Below are 19,526 nucleotides of genomic sequence, written 5' to 3' on the forward strand. Positions count from 1 at the left end.
ACCAGGGCGGGAATTTAAACTCTCGGCGCAGATATGGTGAAAAAATAAGGAAATAAATTATACGTACTCGAGTCGAATCTTCTTCTCTTTTAGTATGATCGGCAATAAATCTTATTGCTTCGATAGCTTTATAAAGCTCTGGGCAGTGATGCCAATTATTCAGAGTCTTGCATAAAGCATCAACGCTATCTTCAGTAGGAAGCTGCGGTGGTGGTGGTATACTTGCTGGTGAACCGTGTATTTGACATCCGCTGCCCAGATTAACAGCCTCCAGTTCTCTGTATTTAAATTAAAATTCATGACTGTGAGTATGAGTAGTGGTCTAATAAATGTCATTTTAAAAGTACTTGTTCTTTAATAATTCACGTACCGCGGATTTAATTCATCTCGCGAGTCGACACTTGGAAACAGCATAGGCGGCTCTACAAACTCTGCTCCTGGATCCTCCGCAAATAGCGTCGGGTCACGTACTTCTAAACCATTGCACGTTCTTACCATCACACGTTGACGATCGTAACTTCGCCGATCTATTTGGTATTGCGGTCTTAAATCATACCTTCGAACATATCAATTCAACAAGTTTGTTTTTTATTTCTTATTTTAATCAATTAGAAAATTATCTAAATATATTATCCTCACTATTATAATTAATTGTAAATATTTTACCTGCGCATTACCAATAATCGAGGCAATACATGAATAAAAACTCGTCTGACCCACGGCGCCATGACGTGAGTTTGCGGTGATCGGAAATGAACATTTAATACTACGACCGTTACACATATACTAGAATAAATAAATTTAATTAATTAACTAATTAATTATTTGATTATTTATTTTATTTTATAAATTATTTGCGTTACCTAAAAGTATCGAGGATCATTGTAAATAATACGAATTTACCGAGTAGTGGAACGACCAGCGAAGTAGGCGGAATAATTTCGGCTAGCAGGAGGAAAAACACAGTCAGTGACAGGAGAATAGATATAGAAAGACTGACCTGGAATAATTAAAATTTAAATATTTAAAAAACTTTTTTTATTTATTATTATCAGTAATTTTTTAAATAATTTGCTGGTAAAAAAAAAAAAAAAAAAAAAAAAACATTTTCAACATTCGCGATACTGTGTCTTGGAATTTTTTTTAGGTGATTTAACCCGTCACTTCCGTTATAAAATTTTGCTCACAGGCCACTTCAAATTATAAGATATCGTTGTGGTGTAAGTGAGAAATTAAAAAACACGGGTGTGCTGATGGGTAAAAATTTTAGAAGACCAAATTTCCCCCTTTTCTTTACTACCAAAGTCTGACTTTAGTTTTCATATTCGATCACTTTGGAATAACGCCATTGTTCTGGATACTATGAATATTAAATAAATATATAGTACAAAGTGAAGCTGTGGAAATAATAATGGTCAGGCTTTTACGAGTTAACAAGACTTTTAGTGTGGCGGTGCCGTTGAACTCGGGACCGAGAACAAGGCGGATTGAACGATGACAATGAGAAAAGATAATATTGGAGTTAAACAACCTCCCGAGTGGAAATTGAATGAATAATTTTGTGAATTTTATAATAGGACGGATGGTAGATGGGAGTTCATATATACTATATATATTATATATATATACTAACCTTTTCTCCGCTGTCGCTCGGTAGATAGAAGACCAATACTGTTAAAAAGGATATTCCCATGCACGGTATTATTAAATTAACTGTATAGAACAATGTTTTTCTTCTCATTGTTATGTTGAAGGTGATGTCGAGGTAAGGCTCGTCGCAACACGTGTAGTACTTTTCATTTCTGCAGCAACCAACAAAAAATGATTTCAAGTGACGTTTAATTACCTTGAGGTTTTAAAAAAAAATGTTTAATTACCTCACAGCGGGAACTTCGAGAATGTCCCACTCGACTGAAGTATAAAATTCGGAAAGATCAACTCCAATATCAACCACATTGTTACCATGGACTTCGTCGATGTGTCTCAAGTCAACCTGCAGTGTCACGGTAATAAAAAAGTTTAATTAATTTTAAAACTCTTTAATTACTGTACTAGTCCTGGGGATTAATTAATCTTACGGCTAATTTAAAGTTGTTTTAATTTATTTTCCCGATCTTCCGTTTGATTGGAAAGTATTCGGATGCTCCATTGATAAATTAATGGTAATTGTTTAATTATTGCAGGTGAAAAATAAATTGCGGTTGATGTTAAATGCAAGGAGTAAAGTGACGTACGAATCTGTTGATCGTGATACCGAAGCATGTATGATCTAGGAGCATTTAAATATTTTCCAAGTGGATTCCGACCTTGACATAACTTTGGAATTGGAATATTTTCATTATTACGTAAGAGAAGGACATTGATAAGGATGAGGATGGAGAGTATTGGGAAGAAGCGTCAGCTTCTATCTCGTTCTGACCGATCTTGTCCAGGAATTTCTATTTCAATAGAGAGAACAACGTGTACTCGTGTACATATTCATCGACTCTTGCAATAACGATTTTAATAAATTCTCTTAGCAGATAGTAAAATTGCTTGGGTATTTTTGAATAAATAGTCTATTAATTAAATGAAGGATCTGTCATTTGTGAGATTAAAAATTCAATGCATAGCATTAAAGCTGGTGGAAATTTATTCACGGATGGGATTGTGTTTAAAGCCGATGCATAAAATTATTTACAACTTAGACTAACAAATAAGTTATGTTTAGTAATGGATGTAGAGAGATTTAAACCTGAAAGCCATCGTAAGTCCAGGAGCCAAATTTCATGACACAGGTTTGCTCATCGAAGGGGAAATACTCTACGTCGATTTCGCAGGAAGACTTGTAGATAGCAGGTGGTTTCCAATCCACTCTGCCTGTGTAGTTCAACGTTGCCTTTGTGGCAAGGGTCACCTCAAAGTTACCATCGGCACTGAAATTTCATTATCACTTTAATCTAATATCACTAATTAATTTATTTAACATTCAATTTGTTAACTAGCGTTATTATAATTATCATTATTCAATTAACCTCGAGTATTAGGTATTTAATTAATGATTAATTAATAAACATACGCAAAAAACCCGAGTGGTGTTTAGTGTCCAGTTTTTTGTGTTTCATTCAACCAAATGCGGGAATAGAATAATATCACTGACGGCGATAAAACTTTTCCACTGTTAAATGGCGTTGAAAAAAATTCAATTTATTTTTACATTATATTTCATTGATAAAATAAATTTATTTTTGAGAAAGTTAACTTTTTTGAATAAAAAAAAATTTTTAATTACAATTTTAAATTGTCTTAAACTTTTTTTTTTATGCGACAAAAAAAAAAATAATTATCGTACCCGGGAAATAGGATAGACAGCAAAAACTTTACCCAGCCCAAGAAAATTTTTGTATCAAAAATTCAAGCCAAGAAATCATTTTTTTTTCTGTGTATATGCACTGTAAAAAATTGGGATTGAATTCGGAGTGATTACGGATTTTATTTAAGTCCGAATCCATTCCTTGGAGATTTTACAAAAAAATTACTCCGCGTACAGAGTAAATAGAGAGTTTGTCTTTTCATTGAAGTGATCTAGATATTATTAAGTCCATATTCACTCCGTTTTGGAGTTTTAAAATGAAAATAAACTCTTCTTCGGAGTAAATTTAATTCCGATAGGAGTAAATAAATAAACAGCCATTTGCACCGCATTCAGTGTAAAAAAAAATCAGTCAGATGGTGTAAGTCCATTTTACTGGACTTGTGTCGGTGTTAAAACTGAGTATTTTAACACTTTTTTTTTTTCTACCATATATGTCATCAGTTTACACAATTAGCATCAATTTACATCAGTAGTGTAAACTTACACGAGTAGCAAAAAGTATACTTTGACCTTTAGATTACACTAGTAATGGAAACTGATGACATACAATGGCAAAATCATACTTTACTCAAGTAGTGTAAATTTCCATAAATAAATATATAAAGATAAAATATGATAACTCACTTGTTATACAAAACTATATCAGGTCGCCATATGTGATCGGACGGTACGTGAAGCATTTCAACCCCTCCGTACTCTTTGGGATCCCACTGCAGCTTGTAGTCATACCACGACTGCAATAAAAAGTAAAAAAAAACTTAAATATATATATATATATATATATATATATATACACTGTACGCGCATTGTGATATGTCGAGGCACGTATAAAAGTGACAAAGTAAGAAATATTACGGAGTATATCGCGCATATTTTGCCGATCTGTGTATATATATCTCATTCCGACGTACTCTCGTTTAATTTTCGGTGCAGAAGTGGGTTTTTGACAAAAAAAATCTAATAAAAATAAGGCTGTAAAATAAGTAAAAAAAAAAAATCGAATGAAATAAAATAAAAAAAGTTGATACCACGGATATATTCTTGCATTTCCATAAGCACGTACAAGTCGTATGGTAACACGAGCTTTTATAAAACCTCCGAAGCTTTGGCCTGAAACCCAAGTACTCACGGATTTGCTTGCATTCTTCAGGAATTTATTTTGTTATTCCGAAGAACAGTGACATAAAGATAAAGATAAAATATGCATATATATATTAGATAATGTATATGGCATAAATAAAAAATTTATATGTTAATGAAGTATTAAATAAATATATGTGGAGGCAAGTGAAAAACGAACTTAATTAAATTAGAGTTTGCGGAGATGGATAGCGAGTTAAATATACAATTTATCTTGGCGCTCGTTGAATAAATAATGTTAATATAACAGGGGTATATAGTTGTATTTATTGACACGAATAGCTTTTAACCATACAGATTAAATATTTGATATTTGTACTACACGTTTTGGTGGATGACTTTTGCTATCTCGCGCTTACTAAATAGACGAATTAACGTCGGTTCATTTTCATCGACATCATTAGTAAATTAATACATCAATTTAAATAACGGTACTAATAAGTACTAAGTAACAAGTAATAGTAATAAATATGTATGTATATTTATATATATTAGGGCTCCCACTTTAAAATATTCTAGTAAACATTGAAAACAAAAAATTTCTTGCAAGTTTCAGCTCTTTGATTTTAATAATTTGAAAGTCTTGGGGGTATCAGGTGTCTTCTGGAAAAATCCGAGCTCACAAAAGTGAAGGAAAAAAATTTGTTCTTTTCGAACTTCAAAAACTCAGTCGCATTTCAAGTTATGGTAGTTTGTACTACGGAAATTTTTGAAGAGCATTAAACTGCCTATGAAATTCCGCAAACGGCGACCAGATTTAAAATTCAGCTGAGCCAGAGAAATGAAAAAAAAAAAATTTGAATTTTTCTATGTATTTTAAATGGGAAAATTTAAATCCAAATGTCAACTACTCAAAATTAAAATTAAGGGTTGAAATGCAGGCATTTTTTTTCCAATGTTTGCAACAACATTTTGAAGTGGGAGTGAAAAAAAATAGTCGTTCTGAATGAAGCACCCTAATATATATGTAAATAAAAGAGTGAAAATATGTAGTTTTATTATTTTTATCTACACATGTCATGTCATGTTTCGCATAATCTGGTGGAAAAGAACTAGGTTGCATGGTTCGGTGGATCCATTTTGTGGCTTTCGGTCGTCTACACACGTCTTGCCTGGTTTTCCCTATACTCAAACCATCAGACCATCACGTTATAGTTATGTACTAAAATAACATTTGAACGGTAGTTCGTACTGCACATTTCCCAGCACTGAGCTTTTACTCAGGCTGTGAGCCAGAATATAGAGGAAATAATCTCATGGGTTACTTCCACGTTAACTTGCATGTTATATTACTAGTGTATCGTAAACTACATTACTTCATCTTTACATCTCCGTATGGAAGTACATGTATAAATAAATATATGTAAGATGTATAATTTATTTAGCGAGTTACAGAGTAAAATTTAACGCTAAGACAAGTTAAAGTGCTGAGAGGCACAAGGGTGAGCAAGAAGATCAAGTCAGGAAGTCTTTGGTAATTTATCGTTGGGTCAGAAACGTTTGGAGGCAGCTCACTGGTAGTTGTAATCGTTGCTTGCACTTGTATAGTCAGTTGGAGAAGAAGAGGAAGTAGAAGTAGAAGAAAGTAGAGGAAACGATAAAATAACTTCCACTGGGAGTTGAACGTAAATCGTATGAGGTACGAAAAGAAATTTTAACGTTAAATTACAGTAAGGAATCCACTAGATATAGATATGTATACTTTATAGATAATTTAAAACGGGGCTTAATTTACCGCGGAATTAAATTCCCGATTGGAGGGAAGTTTAAATTTTTTAGTTCCATGACAGAGAGTTTTAAGTAAAGCCTCGATTATTTAGATAATTATGTTCCAAGATATATGTATATTGTATATATATATATAGTCGAATAAAGCGAAAAGAGGCGGATAATAAAAATAAATTTTCATATAAAGTATAAATATATATGTTTGTATTATAAATGCATGCATAATATATTTAAACGAAACAAAAGTGTTTGGTATACCAAAGAGGTGTTAAAAGACAGGCTTTATCTCATTTATTTATATTTGTCGTTTTTCTAGTATTACTGGTGTTAAAACTGTTGCCTGTCTTTGTTCAACTCATTTAATATTATCTTTGTCTAGTCCTCTTTGGAAGAGCGGCTTTGAAGCGACGAAGAAAATTTCTCGTTCAAAAACTACTCGAGTATCTCACGCGCCCATTTAACAAAATTAAAGTCCACATATATAAAGCAAACGAGGGAAAATATCCTTTTCACGTTTCACTCGTTTATATGCCGCGCGGTTCAAATGACGTAAATTTTTTACTTTGACTGATGTTATCATCCCAACATATTTTTACTTTAGCTTGCTAATTACCTGTTCCACCCAGAGATTTGTCGTCATTATTTGGTTTTTCAAATTCTGTAATTTTTTAAATTTTTTATATTAATTATTAATGATAATTAAAATCTAAAAAAATTAATAAAATCATTAATATTTTAAATAAAATAATTAATTAATTAAATTTTTTTATTTTATTTAAAATATTAATTGCCATTGATATTAATTAGCGTATTAATAATAAATAAATTTATTGATCATTATCGGTAATTACCACGTCTATGAGTTGCGAAAGCTTGAGCTTAATTTTAACAGTAAGTGCATCTGTGACGTTGACTACAGGACGCACGAGTTTGTTGTAATTTGATAGAAGATCATCGTAGAGTCGTTTTGCGTCCGGATTTCCGGAGCATCCTGTTTTGAAATAAAAAATTTTTTTTTAGTTTTTAATTATACCTGAGATCGGATTGAGCAATTAAGCGCCGGAAAGTGGATAAAAAATAATTAATTAATTTTTCAGGGCTGGATCATCATTAAGGAAGAAGCGGGAATTTAAGTTGAGATATTCTATATTGAGATAAAACGAATCGTAAATCGCTCGAGTGTTGATTCCTGTGGGAATACATCCTCGTTAATCCTCAGGATATATCAGAGGGGAATTATTGACGGACAATTTTGTCACGAACGCTTGCACTGGGAGATATAATTCTAATTGGATTATATTGGACATTTGTACACGCGACGTTTTTCATTCACCTTTCTGTGTCAAAAAAGTTACAATGAATAAAACAGAAGAGTAAAGGAGTGGAAATTATTTTTTAACACAATTAAAACTGACCATTTTATTGTACGATTTGATTTATTTTAAATTTACTGTCAATTCGGTAGATATGGAGGGGGTGGGGGTTATGCCTGTCGGATATTTATCAGATCTGAGCAGAGAACTTGACTGAAACGGATATAAACCAATTAATTCCATGCACGATTCGAATCTAGCAAATTTATCCCGATAATTGAATGTACACCATCTGCTAGCCACCAACTATTTCGATCTGTTAGTTATCGGATTTCCTCATAAATTTCAATGACAAAATATGATCACTGCATCACTGTTTTATTATTTTTCCATTAATATACCTCACTTTTTTTTTAAATTTTAATTTTATTTAAAACTTTTCGTTCAACCGCTGATATTAAAAACAACTTGGAAAATGTTTGAGCCATTAATTAACCGAGTGGCTTTAATTGTTTTTATTTGGTCAAGCGAATTTAATTGGGGTAAAAAAAAGTGACCAAGTGTAACTGCTGGTAAATAATGAACTGATGAAAAATATTTTCTGATAAGATTTATCACAAGTACCTGATATGAGAACCAAGACTATCCACATGATTCCCACCAGGCTCTTCATCATGTCATTGTGACGTCACGTCCGCCTCATTTCTTCTTGGCTCCTCCACAGTCTCCCGTTCCCACAGCTGCTCTGAAAGAAAAAATTTTATTATAAACAACAACAATAACGATAAAATATAAATAAATAATTAATATTATTTTGTCTGAATCTCAATTTGATGATCACCCAATAAAGTCTATTAATAAAAAGCAATATAAAATATAAAATAAAAGAATTGTAAAAATGGGACGGTGGCAGTGTAAAAGAAAAATGCGTTCAATAATACGAAAAAGTTATATAGACTTGGTAATTTTATTGCTATCGTTTAATATCATCCCCGGGTTGTAAAGCTGGACAAGAGAGGTCCCAATCCAGCTTTAGCAGATATGACCGGGAATAGAGAGAGCTAATAAAAGAGAGAAGAGCGTAAAAATTGAGCGAGACCCTGAAAAAGTGCCAATATCCATAACGAATATGGCCATTCCTGTTTTTACCCAGTTTCTCCAATACTCTTTTCTCATCTCTATGATCTTCAAGCACATCACTCGACCTTCGATTTGCCGTCAAACCCAAATTCATTCTTTATTTTTTCCTTTTATATTTTTTTTTCTTTTTACCTTTGCTTCACACTTGAAGATAAAAAGAAGCACATACATTTCTATTTCATCCCTTACATAAAAAAAAAAATATATATATATATATATATATGTATAGGGGCATGTACATGCACATCATATAACATATATACTGAAGAAATGTATTATCTATTTTTTCTTTTATCTAAAAGTTCGATGCGCTGCAAACACGAGGTAGATAAAATTGGATGGTTATTCAGGATCATTATCTACAAGTAAAGCTGAGTTAAGAAAAAGTCACGAGGTCAGAGAGTTATTTTAAAAGGATCTTCGCAATAAAAATTACATATCTATAAATTTAACTAACCACTTCCATTATTGTTCCACTTCCGACTACTTAAATGGCACAGTTGAAACCCGAGCAAATTCAAAAAATAATAGGGATGTAAAAATTGAATACTCGTTGTCAATCGGGAAAAAAAACCAATGAAACCACTTACTCGTTTCATTGTCCCGACTACTCCGCAGTCCATTTATTACACATTGTCCGCTCTTTCAATACCGTTTTAATTTATAATTTACTTTTTTTCTAGATTTAATTTCATGGTTTTACTTTTCGATCGTATATATATACATTGAGCCTGTATGGATAACGCGGCAGTTGTCAATGTCATAATTTAAAGAAATTCAATTTATCAAACTTTCACATCCGACGGACATTAATTTGATAGCCGGTCATATAATAGAAAAGCTCAACGTTCTTTGGCTCTTTATCTTATAAATTTTATCGACAGACTTTTTTTATTCCCGTTTCAGGATACAATAAAAAATGATAATAATAAAACTAAGGAAAAGAATAAAAAAAAATAAAATAAAATAAAAACCCCGAGAAACATAAACGAGATAAAATAAAATGAAGGGGATGCTTTCATTATGTTCACAATAATAAAACTAATAATAATAATAATAATAATAATAATAATAATAATAATAATAATAATAATAATAATAATAATAATAATAATAATAATAATAATAATAATAATAATAATAATAATAATAATAATAATAATAATAATAATAATAATAATAATAATAATAATAATAATAATAATAATAGTAATGATAATAATAATAATAATAATAATAATAATAATAATAATAATAATAATAATAATAATAATAATAATATTTTTAAGCTCATGATTGTGATAAATTAATATCATTATATTCCTGATAATTTGTATGAGATTTCTGGCGGCTAATTTTTATAACAGACTAACATACATAAACGTGAACAATCTCTCGTGCTGTTACACAATATAATAGCGATCAAATGGAAGTACACATATGTTGTTTGTCACGCGAACAGATTGAATCACGCGTTCTCAACAGCCATCAAGTGTATAGTTGTACAATGCACTGATATATATATATATATAAAAGTAGTGAAACAGCTGATTGTGTAGGTCGACAGCATTTTCTAGTATCTGTTCTCGCTCACGTCAATGTTCTTTTTTAAATTGAATTTCTCAGCTTGACGTCAATAACATGGGACATTTATTCGATAGACTAGTCTCCTCAATAGCCGGTATTTTACCCGTAAAATACGATAAAGATATTTTTCTTAAGTCATTTTAAATATTTTTCTTTTAAATCTTTTTTATTTCCCGCCTAAAAGAAAAAAAGGTTTACTGGCTTAATTTGTATATTAATTTGTTCAATGGAGATTATCATAGGCAGTTTATATCACAGTGTAAGTTGTAGATTGCAGCTAAGTAAAAGTGATGGAAAAGCGTGAGATTATTCATGATTTTAATTGTGCCTGTTATGTTGGCTGAGCCATTATTAAATTCATAAATCCAGTGAGCACACGCATATATACCTCTCTTTATATAATGCTGTTTTATATATGCAGATGTAGAGGTTACATTGTGACTGTACACAAACTTTTGCCTGGTATTCAAAACTAATGTGACTCAGTACAACGTTTCATTAGAATTTTACATTACAACTCTGGGAATATTCCTAATAATATATACAGTTTTGTCAGTATTCCAGTTACCGTTAATGTTGATATTATAACTATCCTATCAATTTATCATTCGTCAAAAGTTGCTTTCACTAAACAACAAACTTTGAGTTATTAATAATTGGATACGGTTACATTTAATTTAACCACCGCAAAAGTTATAATTATTTTACAATTTTCAATTTTAAATTTTAAATTATTACGGTGTCGGGTCAGTATCGAGTGCCCATGGAGTACTGATACGAGTGAGTCAGTATTATATATATATATAATAGAGATTGATTTTATTCAAAGTTTCTACGGATGGATGAATGATAAAAAAAAAAAAAATATTATGAGTTTTAAAATTTATTTAATTTGGCAGCAGGCTCAAAGTTTGATGATAATTAAAGAATGCAATCAAGTGGTACAATAAATTGAGAATTTGAAATAAAAATAAATAGCAATAGCCTGGAGTTTTTCGTGCAAAAGGTCAAAATATTGAGGTCTGTCAATAATAAATGCCGGCGCTTAGATACAAGCCGGTGAATCCCAGGTGGGTTTTACCGAAAAATCTACTCAGTTTAGCATCAAGATATTAAAGCCAGGTTTTCGTAATAACGCATAACTGTTTACACTCATTCTATTTATCGAAATTTTTATTTTCTATCTCCAATGAAATTAATTTATTTTTTTATTTCAGCTATCCTGTGGCTTTCACGTGGAAATGAACCCGTGACGTAAATAAATTATAAAATGGCTACTCTGGCACTAAGAGAGAAGAAGGCAATAGTGCAAACGACAGCTAATAAGTGAAACGTTTTAAGTTGAAGCTTCAAATAACTCGAGTTACAGAGCTTTTGTTAAAATTGGATAGTTTAACTGACATTTAACTTATTACTTCTTTTTAAAAGCTTTGATTCAAATAATTTCAATGGATTTTATACTCGTATATACTTTTACTTTTGCTATCACCACTACCATCACTCTTTTTTTTACAATTGTAAAGGATTTCAAATTTAAATTTAAACATGCTCAACATTCAGCTTTTTTTTCCTTCACAAAAGTGCCCCGAGCACTTGCAGAAATATGATTAAATAACGATTGAAAATACACTCAACGTTTAATTGTATTTTAAATAATAATAATCATCACAGCGATAATTGAAGTTATATATAAATATATATATATATATTTATTTAATTAAATATTTTTAATAAAGATAATGGCCAGCGGTCAGTTTCAACGCAAAAAATTTTAAAAAATAAATAAAAGTTATCATGTTTATTCGTACGTTATGAATCAATCAATTTATTAATTAGACACACTCGGATGATAAAAGATTCAGTGCACGTGAAATTTAAATTTATTTAAAAAAAAAAATTTCATGCATCACTTGCGATAATTAGACACATTACCATTAATACCCATCAGCATCACCGTATTTTAATAATTACTTTTATTTATTTTTTACAGCCTTTTACTTTTTTACGAGCTAGTTGAAGTAAAAATAAACAAAAAAGTGGAGAATTAAAATTTGTGGGTTTTTTATGCTTGAAAGCTTTTATGTCAATTAAGAGTAAGCATTAAAAGAGGAGGAAAAAAAATAAACAGCATCTGAAAGATCTAAAAGGTGAATAAACTGACAATAATAAAAGAAGACGCTTATGAGACTAATAAGTGAGTAATTTTTAAAAGGAGCTATTAATAATTTATTTTTTATCGTAAGTGAGCAAAGTGCACTGAATCAAGTGTACACTGTGAAAAATTTCCAAAAAATTTTACTATGAGTGCATTGTAACCCCGGACCATAAGAAAACTGGTACAAAATTTACAAGTATCCCATAGTAAACAAATGCGCAGACGACACAATTGGGATCTACGCGCATACGTTTATTATGGGACACTTGTAAATTTTGTGCCAGTTTTCTTATGGTCCGGTGTTACAATGCACCCATAGTAAAATTTGTTTGAAATTTTTCACAGTGTACGGAGTAATTTTAAATGTATTATTTGACCCGTATTTTTCTGAAATATAAAATTGCTGATAAACTATACAGCAACTTGAGATTTCTAATGTCGATGCTGGTCTTTTGAGACTCGAATAAGAAACGCAATAAACAACTGATGTGCCCTGATACCCGCAGCAGTAAATTTATTTATTTCTGATCTGACGAAGCTCATGAACAGAAATTAGATTTATATAAAGTGTAATTCATATTATAGTTAACGTCGTCACATCGCTCCTTTCAGTAGACTGTTGCAATTATAAATTATTCATGGAGCTCCTCATCTCTGCTTTCAACTGAGATCGATATCTATATAGCATATATGTATATGATATAGATATAACAAGATGGACGTATATATTTAACGAGTTAGAGTAACGTTAAAATATCATCTATAAACTTTATGCTGTCTTTTATGTCTAGATACCGGCTACCAAGTATATTCTTTAAGAACATCGACTGCAATTTATTACTATATTTTATCTCTTATCAAATGTCTGATAAAATACATATTCATTGGTGTAGATATGTTGTGCTAATATATATCTATATATACATTATTTTTATGTAGAAGAGCCGGGAAATGGAAATGCGAAGGAAATAATTTACTTTTTAAATTTTAACGCTCTGGATCTTATTTTTCACTTATATTTAGAGAAAATGAGACAATTTTCCATTTCTCGGAAAATTTTTTCTTTTTCATGTGAAGGTAATTTTTTTTATAATCGACAATGTCAAAAAATTTATAAAATTCAGTAATTCAAATTTATTTCACAGCATTTTTAATTGTTGAAATTAATAAATTAATTTTTGAAAATAAAAAGAAAAAAAATTGCAAAAAAATTTAAATTTAGTTAGTAGGGTAGACAGTGACCGGCCCTCGGAGTCTGTGCCAAGAATAAATTTTTTTTTAATTATGGCAAAATTATAATTTTTTCGAGGTAAAAAAAAATTTACCCGATGGTCAAAAGTTGAAAAAAATAATTAGAGGCTAAGGGAAGTCATCGTGACTGGACCTCATTAGTGGAAAAATTTTGCTCGACTTACCCTGTGGATAAATTTTAATATTTTTCGAATGGATAAAAGTTTTATGAAATTTTATGTCATACGAATTTATTTCAATGAATTTTTATTGTATCTCAAATTTGAATCCACATTTTTTATTTAATAAGACCAGAAATATCAGTCTTTTAAATTTTTTTTCTGTAAATAAAATTCCTGCTAAAAGTATTCCGTACAATTTAATAGGAAATGAAGTTACCTGCAAATTGATTTCTATAAATTTTTATCGTATTTCAAATAATTCACCTCGAATTTAAAAACCCAAGTACTCAATAAATCAGAATATAAATATTAGTTTAAAAAAAAAAAAACATTTTCTTTACCCATAAATCTACATGTCTACCCACGAATTAATAAATTTTTTCGACAATAATTACTTCCGACTTTAAATCGAGCATGTATGAACGAGCTTTACACAGTAACGTATCTTACTTTTCTCTTTAAACTCAGCTCACATACAGTAATAGTATACTGTACGTTTGAATTATGCGACATACTCTCAATGCCCTCAAGTATCTCGTACTTTTTCGACTTGAATACACAACAAATCTTCCTTGTGGATATAAAATATAATGGAAAACTATCCAGTTGATATATATTTTTCTTTCTACATTATATATAGACATATTTGTGTTACGGAGCTAGTAAGCTTCGAGCGATGTTTTAATTACCCGCCAAATCTACATTATTCAAATCTCATCCCTTTGTTTTTACTCTGTATTTTTTTTCTTTTATCAAGTTTATTTAAATATTTTATGTAGAAAAAATTTAATACTCGTAAAGTTTGAAAAAAAAAATTTTATTTTACTGATTTAAAACGGATGAGTCTATTAAATGTCGAATAAATGTCTCACTCGACAATTAAAATTTATAAATTAATGTCGAAATGATTTGTGCAGTTTTAGCAAACCCATAAATTAATTACACATATGACCTTTCAAATATTTTGTTCGATATCACGAACTTGATGAAGTAATGAACTAAACTAATGTGTTATTGATCTCCTAAAAAAAATCCATATGGGAATTTCGCCTAGAATCATATATGGGTTCCCACATGGCGTTTAAGGATTAATTTTCGTATGGTTTCCTATAGAAATCCAGTATAAATTCATATATTCGTATTAGTAGACGATGGACATAGAAATTCAGATACTCCAGATTTTATAGAAATTACTTATATAGAAACCCATATTCCTGTACACGGAGAGAAAATTATGGTTTAGAAAACCATTCCTAGTATGTTTATGAAATATCACCCCATATCGTTATGGTAATGATTACCATACACTGTGAAAAATTCCCATTTAAGTTTACTATGGGTGCATTGTAACCCCGAACCATAAGAAAACTGGTACAAAATTTACAAGTGTCCCATAGTAAACGTATGCGCATAAGTCCCAATTGTGTCGCCTGCGCATACCGTTTACTATGGGATACTTGTAAATTTTGTACCAGTTTTTTTATGGTCCGGTGTTACGATACGCCCATAGTAAAATTTGTTGGAAATTTTTCACAGTGTACTCATAGAAATAGTTCCCATAAGCAAATAGGAGCTAATCCTATAACCACACTGTAACGGTTCCCAAGTGTTTATGGGAATAAGCCCTATATATTATGGTAATCGTTACCATAATTCCATAGGAACTATTTCGATACCATATAGGAATTATACCCATAATTATAGGAACCATTCCCATAATATATTGTAACTGTTACCATAATTTTCTCTCTATGTATGAGTTTCCCACAAAGAAATCCATACACAAAAAAAACGGGATAAGTCTAGGTAGTTTTCCATATGGGAATACAAATACCTATGGTTTTCTACAAGGATTCCTATGGGTTTCCAAGAAATAAAAAAAATCTTACAACTATTTTTATTTTGTCTATTCGTAACCTGAGATACCGCAGAGTAAAAGTATCGATATCTGTAAGCTATTATTCTTAACTTTATTTATTTTTTGTATCTACTACTGTAACACACAAGTCGGGTGTACGCAAATGCTTTTATCCTTTCGCGACTGCTGAGTAATCGGGAATCACGTAAAAAAGCTTTTTACGATGTCAGACCAAGTGCCAGGAGAATGAAGCTGGGGGTAATGAAACGGTTAAAGATAAAAAGAGATACTTTAAAACAGTAAAATAAAAACTAAAAATATAAAGGACGACGCTTGACGTGTCTATGCGCTTTTCCAGTTTCACGCCGTCGGCAATACCAATCGATACCAACTCGTTCGTTTAATTGGTCGTATCTATTGCCAGAATAAATAACTAACAAATATCTGCTCTTCAATTTTTTTTTCTTTGTACTCTAATTTAAAATTTTTTTCAAATATTATCATTTGAATTTGGCGGGTAAACTCGGATATCAAAAAATTTGAATTTAAATGCAATCGCAGATTTTCCTAATTTTTTTTTTCTGACATTTTAAAATTTTTCTTATTTTTTAAAAATAAAAATTAATGATAGAAATCTAATGTGATTTTTTTTCACAGCGTCCCCATTCTGTCACTCATTTCCGAAATCGACAAATTTTATTATTTTTAAAACGGCAGACATTTATCTGGGAATAATTACTGTAATATATGATCTTAATTAGCAGTAAAGACATCTTTAACCTTTCGGCAAGCAATGGACTAGCGTGTAGAATAAAACCGCGATTGTTTGACTATTATTCAGAAGTTGGTGTAATTTTAGAGCGTATAGACATTTGGAAACGGTTTGCTCTACTTCTCGGGTGAGAATCAAAGGATGAAGCGACAAAAATGGGGGTACAAAGAGCGCTGGTGACGGTGCTACTGTACAAGGCGACGGAGGCAGAGAGGGGAGAGAAGGGAGAGAGAAAGAGTAAAGCTGTGAGAGATGGCAAAACTGCCAGCAGGGATGATTAAGTAGGTCACTTGTCGGGCGTGCAGTTCGATATCTCGGGAGTCCCTCCTCCCTCTCCGACCTCACATCCTTCCCGACCTTTCATACCGGGTCAAAGTTCCAAATTCATTGAATTTCAATACTCTATTTTCCATTCGATTTACAATGACATGAGGCGAACTGGGAATCATCGGGCTATCTCCTCCTTCTTAAACTCAAACTGCTGCTCCTTATATTTCACAAGGAGCTTCTTCATACCCTTTCCTCTTCTTCCTCTTCTTCCTTATTCTCTTCACTCTATTGTCAAAACGAGCACGTGGATGCGTAGAGAAATGGTAAATGGTGAACCCGAGAATAAGACCTATCGCAATATCCTGATGTCAATCGTTATGTGAAATATCGATGATCCAAAAAAAAAAAATATATATATATATATATAAAGCTCTGGTGAAAATGTATCAATGAACACATCTACTTCTATATTTTATATGTCAGCCCTTACTTTTGATACCTGGGTGATGTATTTTTTGAAAATTTTCATAACAATCCTTTCTATTTATTTTTGAATAAATATATAAACGCATATATTTTATCTTGTGCACATAAAATAAAATATAAAATGTATTCTTGAGAGACTTCCTATTTCTTAATAATCGAAAATGCCTCCTAGTAGACAGACATTATTTTTTATTTATCCAGAAAGCTTTTGAAACCAAGTTCACGTTTCTCTGCACTCCTGACTGTGTCTTTTCATGTTGTTGAAACAAACAGTGCTTTTATTTATTTTTTTTCTCGGTTTGTTTTTTTGTTACTGTTGCCCACGGCATCGTTAACCTCCCGGGAGTCTCTTATTTCCGAAGCTGCGTCATCCGCATTTTCGGTCTGTGTAAGAAAACCCCGAAAATAAATATTTATTTTGCCACCTTCTCGTCCAGCGATCCCACGAGCTTACCGACTGCGAATTCACGTTTTAGATGTTCCGTTTAAAAATAAGGCTACCAAGTGCGGGAATTAAGTTTTCAAAAAAAAACTAGAGCCAAATAATTATCCAAAACAAAAACTATTTTTTTTAGCAAATCAAACCCGAAACTTTTCCGAGTCATTCGCGATAACTTTTGGCGCGCTATTAATTGAATAAATATATTGACTTAAAAATAATGCTTTGGTTGCTTTATTTTTACAAACTTTCAAATTTATTATTATATAAAGTTCAAACTTGCGCAATTGAAAAAAGTTTCGTCTGATAATAAATAGAAGTAGAAAATTTTTGAATAATAGATTTAAAATGAAAATTCGTTTCGAAAAATGAATAGAGAAAAATATAAAATAAATTTAAATAAAAAAGAAAACCGGAAAGCCATGAGGAATCAACTTTTTCATCGGCTCAAGGACAAATTCACGGTTACTGAACATCCGGAATACGCTAACCAAGCTTTTCTTCCTCTTGTCCTCAAGATCTGCCTTCAATCTTTAAAAACTCTTGAGAATTGTCTAAAAATATATACACTTTAAAAAATAAATTAATATTTTTAAAAACCTTAGCTTTTTCATCGTGATGCATCATCATTATTATTATTAATTATTTTTATATTTACCATTCATTAAGCTCAAGACAATCTAATCAGTTTTTCCAAGATCTCAAGAGAATACCGTCGGGCTCTTGGGCTTCAAACAGCGGTCTCGTATATTTTCCACAGCAGTTCTGAGAATAAGGACTTAGTGTTTCACTTGAACTCGATAATATATAGCGTCAGGATCTGGTGAGTCAGCGGTTAAAAAATTATTTATTTTGTGACATTCATGATTCAACAACCGCAGGCAACCATCTTGGATAGAACCTCCTGGCTTGCAGCTTTCAAAAAGTTGTTCAAGTGCAATGAGGCTGACGGTGCACATATAATTTAACTACTTATATATTTTCATCGTCTTCGCACCCTCCACGAAATAATTAATCACGAAAATAAAGGAAAATTTGTCGATTACTTTTTCATGCATAAAAAAATTTTCCTCAATTTATGGGGAGGGATTCGAAACAAAAACTTGCAACTCTTGGGATTTGAGAATAAAACTATACGTCATGGTTGTGTAAAAAACTTGACCTCATACTCTATACTCCTTAGTATACAAAGAAGAAGAAAAAGAAGAAAAAGATACCACACATGTTATCATTTTGATCCTAGTTCTAGTACGTGTGTGCGATGTTTGAATCCCTCGAGAAGATTCGTCTCTTTCGCTTGCAATATTATACTGGATGTATAACGTCAAGCGACATTTCCGAACCGTGACGAAACTTTGCCGATACCCTTGGCAACTTGTTTATCCAATCAAATGGCCCCTTGATCCCCGGGTTACCGTGCGGGTTTTGGAACTCAACATTTGTAGAATCGAGGCCGCAGTATTTCGTATACAATAAATAACAAAAAGTACGATAAAGTGAAAATCCCTTACAGACCGCCATTAGTGAACGGGGTATTAGTTAATTAGTGCTTGTGGGTTATTTATCGCCGTACATATTGAGCGTGAAAAAAAACGGCACAAAGAGAGAATGATAGGGTAAGGAGGGGAGAATAGCACTTTAGTTAAATTGTGATCTACGAGGAAGAACTTAATTCACAAGGCGTGCCATCCTCGTTACTCCTATTTGTCACTAATTACTAAATATTTCTGCATAATCTACGTATACATCTCTCTGCAACACTGATACTCGAGGGACTCAGTGTCCTTGCTATCGTGTAACCTAAAGCTCAACTCATCTCACTCGACGATTTAGTTGTCCCCGTCGGTACTTAAGGGTCATTTACACAGCAA

The 19,526-nt window shown here is 31.5% G+C and overlaps 1 protein-coding gene and 1 long non-coding RNA gene across 5 annotated transcripts in view; one reads left to right on the forward strand and one right to left on the reverse strand.

The window, feature by feature from the left end:
* The window catches only part of LOC103572363 (acetylcholine receptor subunit alpha-like), a 48,231-nt gene that overhangs the window by 1,072 nt on the left and 27,633 nt on the right, over positions 1-19,526 (reverse strand). The window contains exons 1-12 of one of the 3 annotated variants that reach the window (XM_008550946.2): positions 9,134-9,207; positions 8,161-8,281; positions 7,075-7,214; positions 6,837-6,881; positions 3,980-4,089; positions 2,735-2,915; positions 1,878-1,993; positions 1,634-1,802; positions 864-1,000; positions 667-786; positions 371-556; positions 68-278 (exon numbers count right to left, since the gene is read on the reverse strand). In XM_008550946.2, coding sequence (XP_008549168.1) covers positions 68-278; positions 371-556; positions 667-786; positions 864-1,000; positions 1,634-1,802; positions 1,878-1,993; positions 2,735-2,915; positions 3,980-4,089; positions 6,837-6,881; positions 7,075-7,214; positions 8,161-8,212 — 1,467 coding nt within the window. In that variant the 5' untranslated portion in view covers positions 8,213-8,281; positions 9,134-9,207. Of the gene's footprint in view, positions 1-67; positions 279-370; positions 557-666; positions 787-863; positions 1,001-1,633; positions 1,803-1,877; positions 1,994-2,734; positions 2,916-3,979; positions 4,090-6,836; positions 6,882-7,074; positions 7,215-8,160; positions 8,282-9,133; positions 9,208-19,526 lie in introns of those variants that run through there. The other 2 variants (XM_008550945.2, XM_008550944.2) reach the window with 2 other exon arrangements.
* On the forward strand, positions 10,320-11,910 carry LOC103572362 (uncharacterized). 2 transcript variants are annotated; one of them, XR_549087.2, is made up of 3 exons: positions 10,320-11,043; positions 11,163-11,385; positions 11,481-11,910. It is a non-coding gene; the product is annotated as an uncharacterized LOC103572362 (long non-coding RNA). The 2 variants fall into 2 exon arrangements; XR_549086.2 differs by having other exon boundaries at positions 11,163-11,333.

Source organism: Microplitis demolitor, chromosome 8 (genome assembly GCF_026212275.2).
Source record: "Microplitis demolitor isolate Queensland-Clemson2020A chromosome 8, iyMicDemo2.1a, whole genome shotgun sequence".
Lineage (NCBI taxonomy): Eukaryota > Metazoa > Arthropoda > Insecta > Hymenoptera > Braconidae > Microplitis > Microplitis demolitor.